Raw genomic sequence first — 13,418 nt, forward strand, 5'->3', positions numbered from 1 at the left:
AATCAGAGAGATTTCAATAAGAAACTCTGCTTAGGCAGAGTAGCTACGTGGGACTTGGCTGGTTTGGTTGCAGGAAGGTGGGTCACTTAAGGAGAGGAGGGAGCTCAACCACAGCATCCTGCATCCCCAGCCAGAGGTGTGGCCTACATGGTCCCCAGGACTGCAGCCATGTCCCATCCTTCTGCAGGTCTGATGGGCAGGGAATATTAAGTGGGCCAAGTGTAGGACTGTGTTTAGAGTACTCTCCTGGGATCTGAAAACTAGAGAAGCTAATTTTGGGGCAAAGAACGAACTTAAATTTGAGTCTTCTTTCCAAGATCCCAGGTAAGGATGTCCTAAGTGGTGGATTATCGCTGTTTTCAGGGATTAACAAAATTCTTAATTTTTCCTTTTCTTTTTTTCCCCACCTTTCTCATGGACACTTCTCAACCTAGAATGAGAAAAATGTGTCAAAACTTGAGTGCAAATCTGTGGCACAAGAAAAAAAATTATTGCCCCGTTGTAGTCTTCATCTTATAGGTGTTTATAGATTTCCTGTGTGGAACCTGAAAGTCTGTTTTCCTCTCATTTCTTTACCACAAGGTTTCATGTTATTGTAACTTTTTCTGCATCTGAAACCTGCTAAATCAGCCTCAACTCAGAATTAGTTGAAAGTCATTTTTGTTTCTTCTCACTTTCTCTATGAATGCAAGCTGTCCTTTCAATATTTGTAGCTCCTGTCAGCTGAGGAACATTAATCCCTCTTCACTGAACATACCATCTTGGCATTGTCTGCTAGGCAGTGAATTAACTAGAGAGATACTTCATCATGCGTAAATCCACTATTAATAAAGCAAGAAAAGCGAATTTGTTAATACCGTTGTGGAACTATTTGATTTTGCAGCATAAATGATGTACTTTAACTGATGCAAATGCTTATGTGTAATAAGTTGTAGATTACAGCACGTTCTCTCACATGTTACTGGAAAAAATTTAAAAGCAATTACTTATTTGACTAATTTTTTTCTTGTTTCCTTCTTACTGCATCCATAGTTTCAGAGCAATCATTACAATCAGGTATAGTATAGTAAATTAAGCTGTAAATATCTGTGCAGCTACTGTTGTTCTCTGGTTTTTTCTTGTGCCTATTTGCATAATATTTGGTTGTGGGCTCACATTTTCCTAGTAGTGTTTGGATCAGGCATTCCCGTGCCCCAAAATCCCTGAATCCAAGAAAAGCTCTTTAATACAAGAAATGCGAAAATATAAGGGGTGAAAAACGTTGCAATTGTGCTTGGGTGTGAGTTATGAAAAGAGGCAATCAATTCTGTGGGTTTTATTTTTGCAAAAACTTTATTCTAGCTGTAGAGGAATTTGCTTTTTTATCTGGTTTGGGAGCTTCTGTATTTTTGTTTTATCTAAATGTTTTGGTTTAGGATAAGAGGTAAAATTCTTCAGTACAATTTGTAACTTCATCTTATTTGCTGTTAGAAGGCTCTACCTGCTTGTGTTCTTGCACAAGACAGACTGATTTTGTAGTATCTCCCAGCAAAGGTTAACATTGTACTGGAATGAATTGAAATAACATGCTCACACTTGTGTTTTGTGGAGCAAAAGTACAGTCAAAACACTGAGATACGGTTACCTCTGCATGTGACACAAAATGAAAGTATTAGAGCATCTTTTTAGGTGAAACTCTTGGTGAAGAGGAGGCCCGAAGAGGGAACTTTATAGTTAGCCCCTAATCTTCTGCTTTGAGACATTGCAGTACTATCTTGACCGATGTCTGTGATGTTGGGCTTAAAATATGAGAGTTTGACTTTGGAGGATTCAGCAATACTGTGAACATGAAGAAATGATGTGTAATAATAATAAGGTGTAGGGGTGAGCCAGACAGAGGAAAATGTCATGAAAGGTCCCTTCAATTTAAGAAGCTTCTGAAAACTCTTAGTTATTATCATTATAGGTTAACAGCGTAAGCAACATAATGCCTTTGAACTTTGTTTCCAAATTTTTCTAATTCTTAGTGGACATTCTCCTTTTTGTTGTAACTTAAGCTGTTTACATGAAGCTACTCCATTTGGGGAGATATGATATATACACATTCCATATTTTAAGGGAGATCTGTGAGTACTTGTCAGCTGTGTAACACTTCATCATCTCCTTGTTTCCAGAAACTATTATTTAAAACAAAATATTTCTAATACTTGTAGGTTCAGATTTTACTATGTGTTGAGAAAATCTAAACAGTCGTTTCTGAGCTATTGTCTTGATGGGGTTCATTGTGCTTCCCCTTAAAAGCAGGTTTAGTGAAACCAGGTCAGATACTTATTTTCTGGGTAAGAGGAAAAAAGTATGTTATTAATACCTGGGAAGATGAAGGGAGAGGAAAAGGGAGCGAAACAGCTCTTAATAATTGTTCGGAGAAGTCTCCCATTTGAAGAGAATAGTGAAGTTGTGCACAGTATCCCCTGAATTTATATGCTCAGGTCATAGCCACTAGCCTCGGGTACTGAAGATGGACAGGGGAGGATTATTGGAAGAAAAGCATGAGAATTTGTGGTTGTCTAGATTGTTGTTCAAATACATCTGAAGTGTTAAAGCTTTCCCCCTGCACAGCCCCCCGCCCCCCTTTTTTTTTTTCCGCTTGGAAAACCACTTCTTTGCTATTACTGTTTTACCGTACCTACTTAACTCTTACGGAGTACTTAAATAATAAAAGCTGAGTCATAGGTAATATACACCTGAAATTACCTGATTCACTGGCATTTTGTCATTGTTAAAAACCATTTATTGGAATAAACAGTCACATTGTCACTTATGGTGTTACCATCTATACTATATCAACTGAACTTAGAACTTACAAAGAGTCATACATGACAACTATTTTTTAACTTTTTGATGTAACATTTCACCGTGGGTTTTATCTGGATCCAAATTACATACGTTGAAACATATCTACAGTAATTTGGATGTTGTAGTAAAATAGTTCAATCAAGTTGCACAGTATATCCCACCAAGAATTTTAAATTAGTATTCCCTTCGTAGAACTGGTTTCCAAATATCTGCCTACATAGTATGAACAGAAGTTACAGTATTTTTGCTGCAAAATAATGGAAAATGTAATTGATTGGATTTTTAACATTGTGGAGTGAGACACAGTTTTGTTGAAAAGCTAAATAGCCTGAAATATGTAGGAAGATTATATATGTGGGAGGCTCAGGAGCTCTGAAAAACAATTGGCTCACTCAGTATTTTGGAAAACTGATGACAAATTAATCTTTTTTTAAAATGTATTTATTCTAATTTAGAAAAAGAGTCATTCTATAATTTAGAAAGTTTAAAGGTATTTCATGTTTGTAATAAGCATGTTGTCAGTTCACTTCCAACATTAGATTCTGTCCTGGTAAGATTTTTCACATTAGGGGTTCATGACAATGTCAGGAGTTAAATAATTCAATTTTACAGCTTTTCTTGAAAGCCGCTTGTTAGCAAATATTAATTATTTTGAGTAACTCTTTAAAATTAAGCTCGAAGTTGCAAAATTTGCAAAAGAAAAAGAGGAGCTGAAGCGGAGATAATAGAAGTCCAAACTGTGCTTTTAAACTTACTCAGAGTACTAGGAAGGCTCATCTGTGCACATCTCCAAAGCTGGCTGTGCTGCTATTTTGGATTCCCCGGGTTCAGCTCACCCTTTGGATGATTTCAGTACCTGGATGTATCATGGCTACATTGCTTGGGTTGGTTTCTCTTCAGTGGTCAGGTGCTTGGGTAGCTTCTGTCCTTGACCCTCGGAGGCTTTGCTGGCATTTGGTGGACTTCTTGGCCTGTCACCCAGTGTGTGGAGACATTCGGAAGTAGACTCAGTAGTGGGCTCTCACCTGAAGGTGTGAAGTATTCTGGTAGCTCTTTACTGTTTTCTTGACTTCATTTACCTGGATAATGATAAAGAAAGCATGATCCCAAGCATGATCTGCTTGTAGTACCCCAAGGAGACACCAATCAGTTCGTTATCTTTTAGATGCGATTAGCCCATATATGGATATACGATTTCTTCAGCAGTGAAACGATTCACAAGCAACGAATACAATATATTATTTTGTTCTATTGTTTCCAGTTTGTTTCAAAACCATGAGGGCTAGACAGTCCCTGATTTTTGTTTTAATTGGGTAGCCGAGATCCTGTAGCAAATTTAAAGGTGGTAAACTTAAAAAGAATAACTAAAAAGACAACAACAGCTCACTAGTCATCCTATTTTGGGGAATTAAAATATTGTGGCCAGGAGCTGACCGTTTTGCAAGACAGCACACAGTGAAGGGAGGAATTCCATCTACTGTTGTTTATCAGATTCTCACAGAGTCTCATAACCATAAGAGTATTGAAAATAGGTAAATTAATACCACTTAGGTAAAGTACAGTGCTAACAGTACTGTTTATACCTGATGCAAAATTATATTCCACTGAGATTAAAGGAAAAAAGGAGCATAATTTTAAAAAAATATTTGTTTGCATCAGGAAATATATCTGTATATTATGCAACTGTTTTATGAAGGGACTTTTAAAATCTCTGTAGCTCTGGTGTCTGACCTTTGAATAATCTTGTCTGTTATTTTTCTCACAATGCCTTTACAGACGGGTCATTACTCTCCCATCTGGCAGATTAGAAACAAGGCACAGAGAAAGGCTGGTGTGACAGAGAAATGAATTTGTTTCAAATCCTAGCCTACTTCCCTCACTAAAGCAGAATTTTAGGAATTCAACTGACCTAAAAATAATTCAGATTTGTGGCTTAAATAGGCATACTCTAATATGGTAAAATAATGTACCTATCTATTTGGGTAAATGTAGTATATCAGTCATTTTTACATTGCTAGAAATTAACATATCTATAAGTTGTTTTTGTAATGTTCAATGAGATTGAATTTCATAAATTCAGTCTGTGAAAATGAGGTAGATACATGTGTTGCTATATATGAAAAATAGTGGTGTGCATGGAGAATTGCAGATAGGCTGAAAGAATGACAGATATTTATAAAACATAGATATTACATTTCTTTTATATATTTTTACATATATATTACTTTGAACAAATTACTACTGTGTTTTATTCAGTCAGTATCCTATCAAGTAATACGTCTGCAAATTTACTTTCCCTTGTGAAAAGCTGCATTCATCTTGCTTTCACAGTTTAACTTTCTATATGTCTGTGCATGGATCTGTTGCCACTTTTTAAAGGGAAAGATCTCATTGCCAAGTTTTCTGAAGGAAAATTCTATATAAAAATGATGCCTTTTAAAATGTTTTTGCAGCATCTGTAAAAGTGCTAAAGAGTATGTGTGAAAACTTTTATAAGTATGCAAAACCGAAAAAAATCAGAGTCTGCGTCGGGACATGGAACGTCAACGGGGGGAAGCAGTTTCGAAGTATTGCTTTTAGAAATCAGACCCTCACTGACTGGCTTCTAGATGCACCAAAGTTAGCTGGTGTCCATGAATTCCAAGGTAGGATTTGTATTCTGTCAATTTTTTCTTGAAAACTCTGATTTTCATAATTAGCTTGTAAACATTAAAATAGATATTTGAGGTTTTTGTTCTTAAGTTAATTATAAATGGCAAACAGCTTTTTTAATATTTAAATGCAGATCGCAAAAGCAAGCCTGTAGACATATTTGCTATTGGATTTGAAGAAATGGTGGAGTTAAATGCAGGAAACATTGTGAATGCCAGGTAGGTGATACAATCTATACAGTACTAGTTCAGTTGATAATCACATCTTTTGAGTAAAACATTATTTACATTTTTTTCTCCTGTTTTGTAATGGTTGGGATTGGTCTGGATTAACTTTTGACTGTATTCAGTTCTCTCAGACAGTTTCTGTGCCAGGACTGCAGACTTTATCTCAGCTTTCCTAGCAATGCTGTGATCACTTAAGGTCATGTATGTAAAGGATCCAAACAGGCATCACTTGACCATATTTTGGATGACACCTTCAGCAGACTCTCCGCTTTTTCCTTCATTTAACACTTAGAAGGAATTTACCTTCAATGCTTATAGCGTTCTGTAGACTCTCTGCCTTCCTACTGCTGGGAACAGCAAGTCCTGTGAAATTCCTTCCAAAAGCATGTATTGTTGCTATGCCTTTATATAGTGTCTTGCATCAGATTTTGGTCTGTATAAAGCAAGGCTTCCTTCCATACTGTCAGTTTGCACTGTCATTCCATATATTATACGTACATATTATCATGGCGTTTGGATTTTTCACCCCTAGCAGAGTGGGTTGTGAAAATATATTTTTACTGGTGCTGGGTGATACCAGTGATGAAGCCTTTATATGTAGTCTTAGGATCGTGTTCACTTTGTCCATTGTTTTGTCTGCCTGTTTTGCGTGTTTTCTGGTGTTCAGCAAGCTTTACCTCGTTGAGAAAAAGCATCTAAAGCCTGTAGCACTGTTAGCCTTTGCACAGGCTTTTGTCTTGAGGACAAAGTGGCAGTTTGTCATCCCCTGATTTCATACTATATCTAGTTAATGCCATTTCCAGGTCTGACATTTTTTCATTTATATCCAGTGCTAGCTCTGAAAACCATAGTCTGTTAGGTCTCCAAGGAAGTTTCTTCTTGATCAGAGAGCATGGACATCTCTGTTTTCCAGTATTGACTGAGCTCTAGGCTTGGAAGTAAGTCCCTAGAAAAATTCTTAGGTTTTGCTCCTGTAGTCCAGCCTTAGAAATGCAGGAGAGAGAGCTTTGGCTCCTGACATTGTCTGTAGTGTTGAGAAAAGTGAGGCAGCATTTATGAGGCTGAATTTGAAATGATGATGTCATGGCAGTCTATAGCCTGTGTCTCTGCTAGGAGGCATTTGAGCACCATTCACAACTTGGCTTCGGCTTACTACCTCAAGGCTTGGTTAAGGTTGTTGTATGAAGTTTCTTTAACTACATGTACAGTTTAGATACCCGCTTGATTTGATTTATGTTAAAACTGGCATTTTTAATCTCACTGCTAGCACAACCAATCAGAAACTCTGGGCTGCTGAACTGCAGAAGACCATATCAAGAGATTACAAGTATGTGCTGCTGGCTTCTGAGCAGTTGGTGGGCGTCTGCCTTTTTGTGTTCATCAGGCCCCAGCACGCTCCTTTTATCAGGTCAGTGAACACACAGCTGTGCCCAAGTTGGGTCACCTTCCGTTTGCTTTGTGTTGCAAGTGAACGTACAAGTGTACTAACAAGCATATGGGGCTCTAAAAGAGCTGTTCCATTTTCTGGGGAACTAGTTGCTTAAATTCTTTTATCTTAGTTTTTAAATGCCACATCAGTTGCCATGGAAGCTTGAAAAGCTGAAGTGTTATATTGTTACCTGCTCAATAGCTGCTGGCATTTCTTAAAAATAGCCCAGTGACCTTATTGCTAAAAGAACAATGTGAAAATGTTCTCTTACCAACATAATGTCATACTCAGACATACTGACATCTATTAACTTCTGTGCCATTGTATTTAAAGGTTTAATAGTTGTTAACTCTTTTAGGGATGTTGCTGTTGATACTGTAAAGACCGGCATGGGAGGAGCCACTGGTAATAAAGGTGCAGTAGCAATTCGGATGTTGTTTCATACATCGAGTCTTTGCTTTGTCTGCAGCCATTTTGCTGCAGGGCAATCACAAGTTAAAGAGAGAAATGAAGACTTCGTAGAAATAGCTCGCAAGCTCAGTTTTCCAATGGTAAGCAACAGTGTTAAAATTTCATAAAGAATGAGAAGTTACACCCCTTGGACTGCAGCAGTGTCATCCAAAAGCTCTGTTTATTATTTTCCTCTCCCCAGATTCCTGTGGAAATCAAATTTCCTTGGGCTGGAGATCTCAGAGATAATTAAGTTCCCACAATTTTTATTAAGATAGAAGACTGCAGAAAGAATAGATCTTTCCATTGCAACGACTGATAGAGAAGGGTGAAACATGAATTCACTTGCATTAGGCATCAAGGATTTAGCACAGGAAACAGATACTATAGATTTCTGACTTTCTATGGGAAACAGCACTATTTTCAGTACACAAGAATGATTTTTTTTTTTTTTTTCTAACCAATTTAAACTTACTGTTTACTCATTTTTGTCATGTTGGATTGTACAGTTCTCTACCATATCCTCATAAAGGATTACCAAACACCAAATAAATACTTGATAATTTTATCACTGCAACAAAACACCTCCTTGAGACTTAAACCTGTCTTAAATTTTGTAGTCAAACTGTCCTTTTTTCCTTTCTATGGCACTGTGCAGGAGTCTGACATCTTATTTTACAGAGTTTTTTAATTTCTGAATTTGTCCCCGTGGTCAACTACTGTATTCTTATGGTCCCCAGAAACAGTTTCCTAAATGCTGCTGTTTTAATCTACCAGTGTATCTGCTTTGATTTACTTAAGGGCAATGGAAAAATCAAAACAAAGGAGGAGGTGAAGGTTCTCACTTTAAACCCTAGGCTTTGTTTAAACAGAGCCCTTCTGTCTCTCCCTAGCCTTGAAAATTGTATGTAACTGAAGAGTCTTCAATTAGATCTGAATAATAAAGTGATTTTCAGTTTGTCGGGATGTTGTGCCACAAGATCCCAGGGTAGCGTCTTGTTCTTCTTTCTAACCTCTTTGTGACACAGGTAGCAGTCATCATCTTAGAGCAGGCTTCTAGAACAGGAGTAGAAAGATGAAGAATTTTAGAATCTAATTCAGATGATTCATGTTTCTTTAGAAACGCAAACTACATAAGAAATGTTACTTCTTTCATATTCTATATGTGTGAATACCATACAGTTGGCCGTGTTGTTCTAACCATATAAACACTAAATGCTAACAGCTCATCTGCTGGTAATGATGCGTATTCTACAGTCAAAAACTCAACTTCTGCACCTGGAACTAGTAAATTGGTCACCTGGCTGTTTTTAACTTCATTGTGTGCTTCTGTTTTACAGGGAAGGATGCTCTTTTCCCATGACTATATCTTTTGGTGTGGTGACTTTAATTATCGAATAGATATTCCAAATGAGGAGGTTAAGGACCTAATACGACAACAGAACTGGGATCCCCTTATAGCAGGAGACCAACTTATCAATCAGAAGAATTCTGGACAGGTATCTTACAAATGTTACCAGACTTAAGAACATTTTATTTTTCTTTTTGTCTTTAGCAATTTTTTGTGGTGCTTCTGTAAATCTATATCCTTGGCATGCTTTACTTATCACTTTTGTCCAGGTAGTGGTATGAAAGGGTGGAACACAGCAACAGTTAGTAACTTAGTAACTGGCCTAAAGAGGCAGTGATACAAATACAGCCGGTAGTTGTAGGAGTGAGGTTTTTCTTTTCTCTCCTGAAAAAAAAGGAAACGTTATAATCTTTTTAGAACTTTGTGTTGCAATTTACTAATTATTTTATTATTTTCTTTTTATCAGGTGCAACTATTTAAAAGAATATTTATCCGAGTGCTTTTGGTCATGTTACTGTTTACTTTAAATTGCTCCAGTAAAAGGTCTAATGCTGTTACTGTCATTCTGTCGGAAAAAGGAATAGTCCAAATGGTAGCCTTTTTACTTAATGAAGAAAAAGAGCATAGAATAATAAAGTATGGAGAAGGCTTCATATTTTAGATTTTTAGGGTTTCTTGGGAGGCAGCACATAGCAATTAAAGGAATATTTTTAATGAATCAAATTCTGTGTGAAAGCATTATTTCTTTCCAACTTTATGTGGGAATGCTGTAGATGGTAAAACGAGAGACAATCCTCTGTTGTTAGTTTTGGTTGCTTGCCAGCACTTTGATCATAAGCAGTGTTTTTTCTGAATTAGAGTTCTCTTCCATTTGTGCTGCTGTCTTGTGTGCCAGAACAGGAGGAAAAACACTTGATAATTTTAAATTTTTTTGTATAGCCCTGTTCCTAGAGAAAAAGCAATATATGTTCAAAGGGGCAGACAGCATGATTGCCTGTCAATTCAACCAAAATAAGAGAGGTGTAGGGGTCTTGGGGACACTTCCAGCAGTTATGAAACTGGAAAGATCTGTGGAAACTACTGGAATATGAAGAAGACTTAAAATAGTCTCCTGGCTGGGAGAAGAATAGTATTGCACTGTTGGGCTAACATTCCAGTATTTGGAAGTGGCTGGCAGGGCAGCAGAGAGAATCAAGTGGCAAAGAAGTTAATAAATTGTCTCAGAAGTTATGGATCTTCCCACAATGATCTTCTGATGTTGATTTTTAAGTTGACTGGATTTTAATTTTTATTTCCAACAAGAAAAGCAGGCTAACCTGATGCAGACCATAAGATCTAAGTTAGATTTATATTTTACAGATCTCTGATGTGAAGTAAAACTGACCATGCAAGATTACACTCAAGACTGGAGCTGGTTAACTAAAGGGTTTTAGCTTATGTCTAGTTTAAACACTTCAGGAGTGAGCAAATCTCCTGGCCTTCCAGGGTCTTGTGTCAGCTGGCCGTAACTGTTTATGTTGCAAAGTACCTAATGGACTCTTTGATTCCTTTCAGTTGACTGTATCTCTAAATACCGTACATACCCTTGACAGATAATTTCACACATCTCTTTTTATTCTGTTTTCCTATTCACTTGAGAAGAAATGGTGATATTAGCTCTGTAATCTTTCAGTTCATATTGAATGTATTAAAGGCTTTTTTTTTGTTTTCCTGCTTATCTCCTGTTTATTGGTGAGGCATCTTGTGTCAATCTGGGTGAATGCTTTGCATGTTCAGAAAGGTAAATAAAATATAAACCTTAATTTCCAATGTTTGCTGACACATGAGCAGCTAATCAACTAATTAAAATGCTTGGGACAGCATCTGTGTTCTGGATGACCTCAAGCTCTGAACAACATTGGAGGAACAGTAGGTTGCTCGTGAGCCTGAGTTTAAAGATAGAAATGTTGACATACTTCTGTTTAATGATGATAGGTCTGGGTCACTATTTAGTCTTGGGGACAGACGCGGCATGTTTTCAGCAGATATAATTTGGGAGAAGGATTCATATTATCAAATTAACTTTTTTTTTTCCCGAGATGAGTATACAGGTTTTCACTGTTAGAAAAGAGAATTCTGATTAGTTTCAAGCTGTTACCATCTGTTTCTGTCTTCTGGCATGACACATAAGTGCTTTATTTCTTACAGATTTTTAGGGGATTTTTGGAAGGCAAAATAAATTTTGCTCCTACATACAAATATGATCTATTTTCTGATGACTATGACACCAGTGAAAAATGTCGCACACCAGCATGGACAGATCGTATTCTTTGGAGAAGAAGAAAATGGCCTTTTGATCGATCAGGTTTGACTGGTTCCTTAAATTGTTTAAAATATTCTTTTAACTGGCTTATAGAATCCATTTAGGTACATTCACAGTGCCAGTGATTCTGAGCTTCTGTCCCTGACTGTGCATGAGACAGAAAGCTTGTAATAGCATTTGCAATAAATACAGTGAGACTGAACAGGAGGATAAAGAATTAGATATCAGTTGTATTTCTGTAGTTCAAGAGGAACTTCTGGGTTTTTTTTGTACAACAGTTGGTTTTGGTGTACTTTCTTTTTGATCTTTTTACAAATAGCTTATTTTGTAAAGCATATTCTTGCAGTCACTGTGTTTTTCCCCTTTTGTTTTCATTAATACTGGATGTAGCGGAAGACCTGGATCTTCTAAATGCTAGTTTTCACGATGATACTAATGTCCCTTATACATGGAATCCTGGTACTTTGCTGCACTACGGAAGAGCAGAGCTGAAGACATCCGATCACAGGTTTCAGTTTTATTTTATACATTACTTCTTAAGCATCAAAGATTTAGTATTCATGCTGTATGTTTTGTTGCTCAGATACTCTGCTTACAGGTTTTTCTCATGTATTTTTTTCCAAGGCCTGTGGTTGCATTGATTGACATCGACATATTTGAAATTGAAGCAGAAGAGAGACAAAAAGTTTATAAGGAGGTGATTGCAATGCAAGGACCACCTGATGGTACTATAATGGTCTCCATCAGAAGTTCTTCAGCGGAAGAAAACTATTTTGATGATAACTTGATTGATGAACTTCTTCAAAAATTTGCAAGCTATGGTGAAGTTATACTGATAAGGTTAAAAGGACTTTTTAAATCTCTGTTCTTCTTCTTTGTTCCTACCTATTTCCTGGATTTCTTTCGTATTTTTCTTTTCCTGTTTTCTTAGTGGGCATTTCGGTTACGATCTGCTTGATTTTCCACATTTAGATTTCAACTTTAATGTCTTTACAGTTGAAAATTAGTTTTACATACCAGTATGTGCCTCTGTTTTCAGACTTAATTTTCCCAGATACTCTTTATTTTGGAGATAGAGTATCATACTGACTTTCTCAGAAACCAGTCACACTTAAAATTTGTTACTTATGTCATTTTATACAAAATTTGTATTTTAAAATTAGGTTAGTAGTTTTAAATGAACTGAAGATGAGAGGATCCCTGTGAATGTTGCATTTTCACTAAGCTGTGAATTGAACTATAAGTGTTGTGGTATTTCATTTGGGGTTTTGAGGGCTTGTTTTAGTTTTGTTGGTGGTGGTTTTGTGTGTGTGTTTTGGTTTTGTTTTTATTTTCAGAAGACTAGCAGCATAGTCCCAAGTCCATAGTGTGATGTAACGTGGAACACCTAATACAAATACCTAACCTGTAGCCACACAATTAATATTGAATGTGTAACTGTAGTCACATAATTTTAAGAGGACAGTGCTTTTGGTGTATGATATTTACCTGGTTCTCTTTTGCTTTTTTGTTGTTGTTGCAAGGATACATTAAGCTAAAGCTTGTTATCCAATTATATATATTTTAGCAAACTTAAAGTTATTCTTCTCCATCAAGTGAAACATTGAAAAACCTTTAAGTAAGAGGCTTCAAAAGTTAGTAGGTAGATTAAAGTATTTTAATTTTTGTTTCCAATGGACTTTGCAGGTTCGTGGAAGACAAGATGTGGGTAACATTTCTGGAAGGAAGCTCTGCTTTGAATGTTATGAATTTGAATGGTACTGAGGTAATGTAAAAACTACTGAACTCATGTATAGCAAGAGAAAATTCAACTGTTTGAAGAATACTTGGTTGGATTCTTTTTTGTTTGTTTGTTTATAATTCTTAAAAGTTCTTCATGTTCCATACTAGACAATTGCATCTAATATTTTTTTATTTTATTTTAGCTTTTGATAGCCACATAACATTATGTTGATTATCAAAAGCCATTTGAGAGAAGTACCCAACTTAGTTTATTTTTAGGAGGAATGGGCTGTTAGAGAAATGAAGATCCCATATTGAGGGGCATCTTCATCAAACGAGGGATTTTGAATATGTACTTTTTTTTTAGTGATTTAAAAAGCTGAGTTTTAACCTTGAGTTTGTAGTATGAACCAGTTTATCATATTTGTAGCCTGCAATTATTTTAAATTT

At 36.4% G+C, this 13,418-nt stretch overlaps 1 protein-coding gene across 6 annotated transcripts in view; it reads left to right on the plus strand.

The window, feature by feature from the left end:
* The window catches only part of SYNJ1 (synaptojanin 1), a 66,004-nt gene that overhangs the window by 28,576 nt on the left and 24,010 nt on the right, over nucleotides 1-13,418 (plus strand). For all 6 annotated transcript variants that reach the window (XM_065636274.1, XM_065637098.1, XM_065637960.1 and 3 more), the window contains exons 13-21: nucleotides 5,289-5,480; nucleotides 5,621-5,705; nucleotides 6,982-7,122; nucleotides 7,502-7,694; nucleotides 8,934-9,092; nucleotides 11,132-11,288; nucleotides 11,637-11,754; nucleotides 11,871-12,086; nucleotides 12,933-13,011. In XM_065636274.1, coding sequence (XP_065492346.1) covers nucleotides 5,289-5,480; nucleotides 5,621-5,705; nucleotides 6,982-7,122; nucleotides 7,502-7,694; nucleotides 8,934-9,092; nucleotides 11,132-11,288; nucleotides 11,637-11,754; nucleotides 11,871-12,086; nucleotides 12,933-13,011 — 1,340 coding nt within the window. The remainder of the gene's footprint in view (nucleotides 1-5,288; nucleotides 5,481-5,620; nucleotides 5,706-6,981; nucleotides 7,123-7,501; nucleotides 7,695-8,933; nucleotides 9,093-11,131; nucleotides 11,289-11,636; nucleotides 11,755-11,870; nucleotides 12,087-12,932; nucleotides 13,012-13,418) is intronic.

Source organism: Caloenas nicobarica, chromosome 1 (genome assembly GCF_036013445.1).
Source record: "Caloenas nicobarica isolate bCalNic1 chromosome 1, bCalNic1.hap1, whole genome shotgun sequence".
Lineage (NCBI taxonomy): Eukaryota > Metazoa > Chordata > Aves > Columbiformes > Columbidae > Caloenas > Caloenas nicobarica.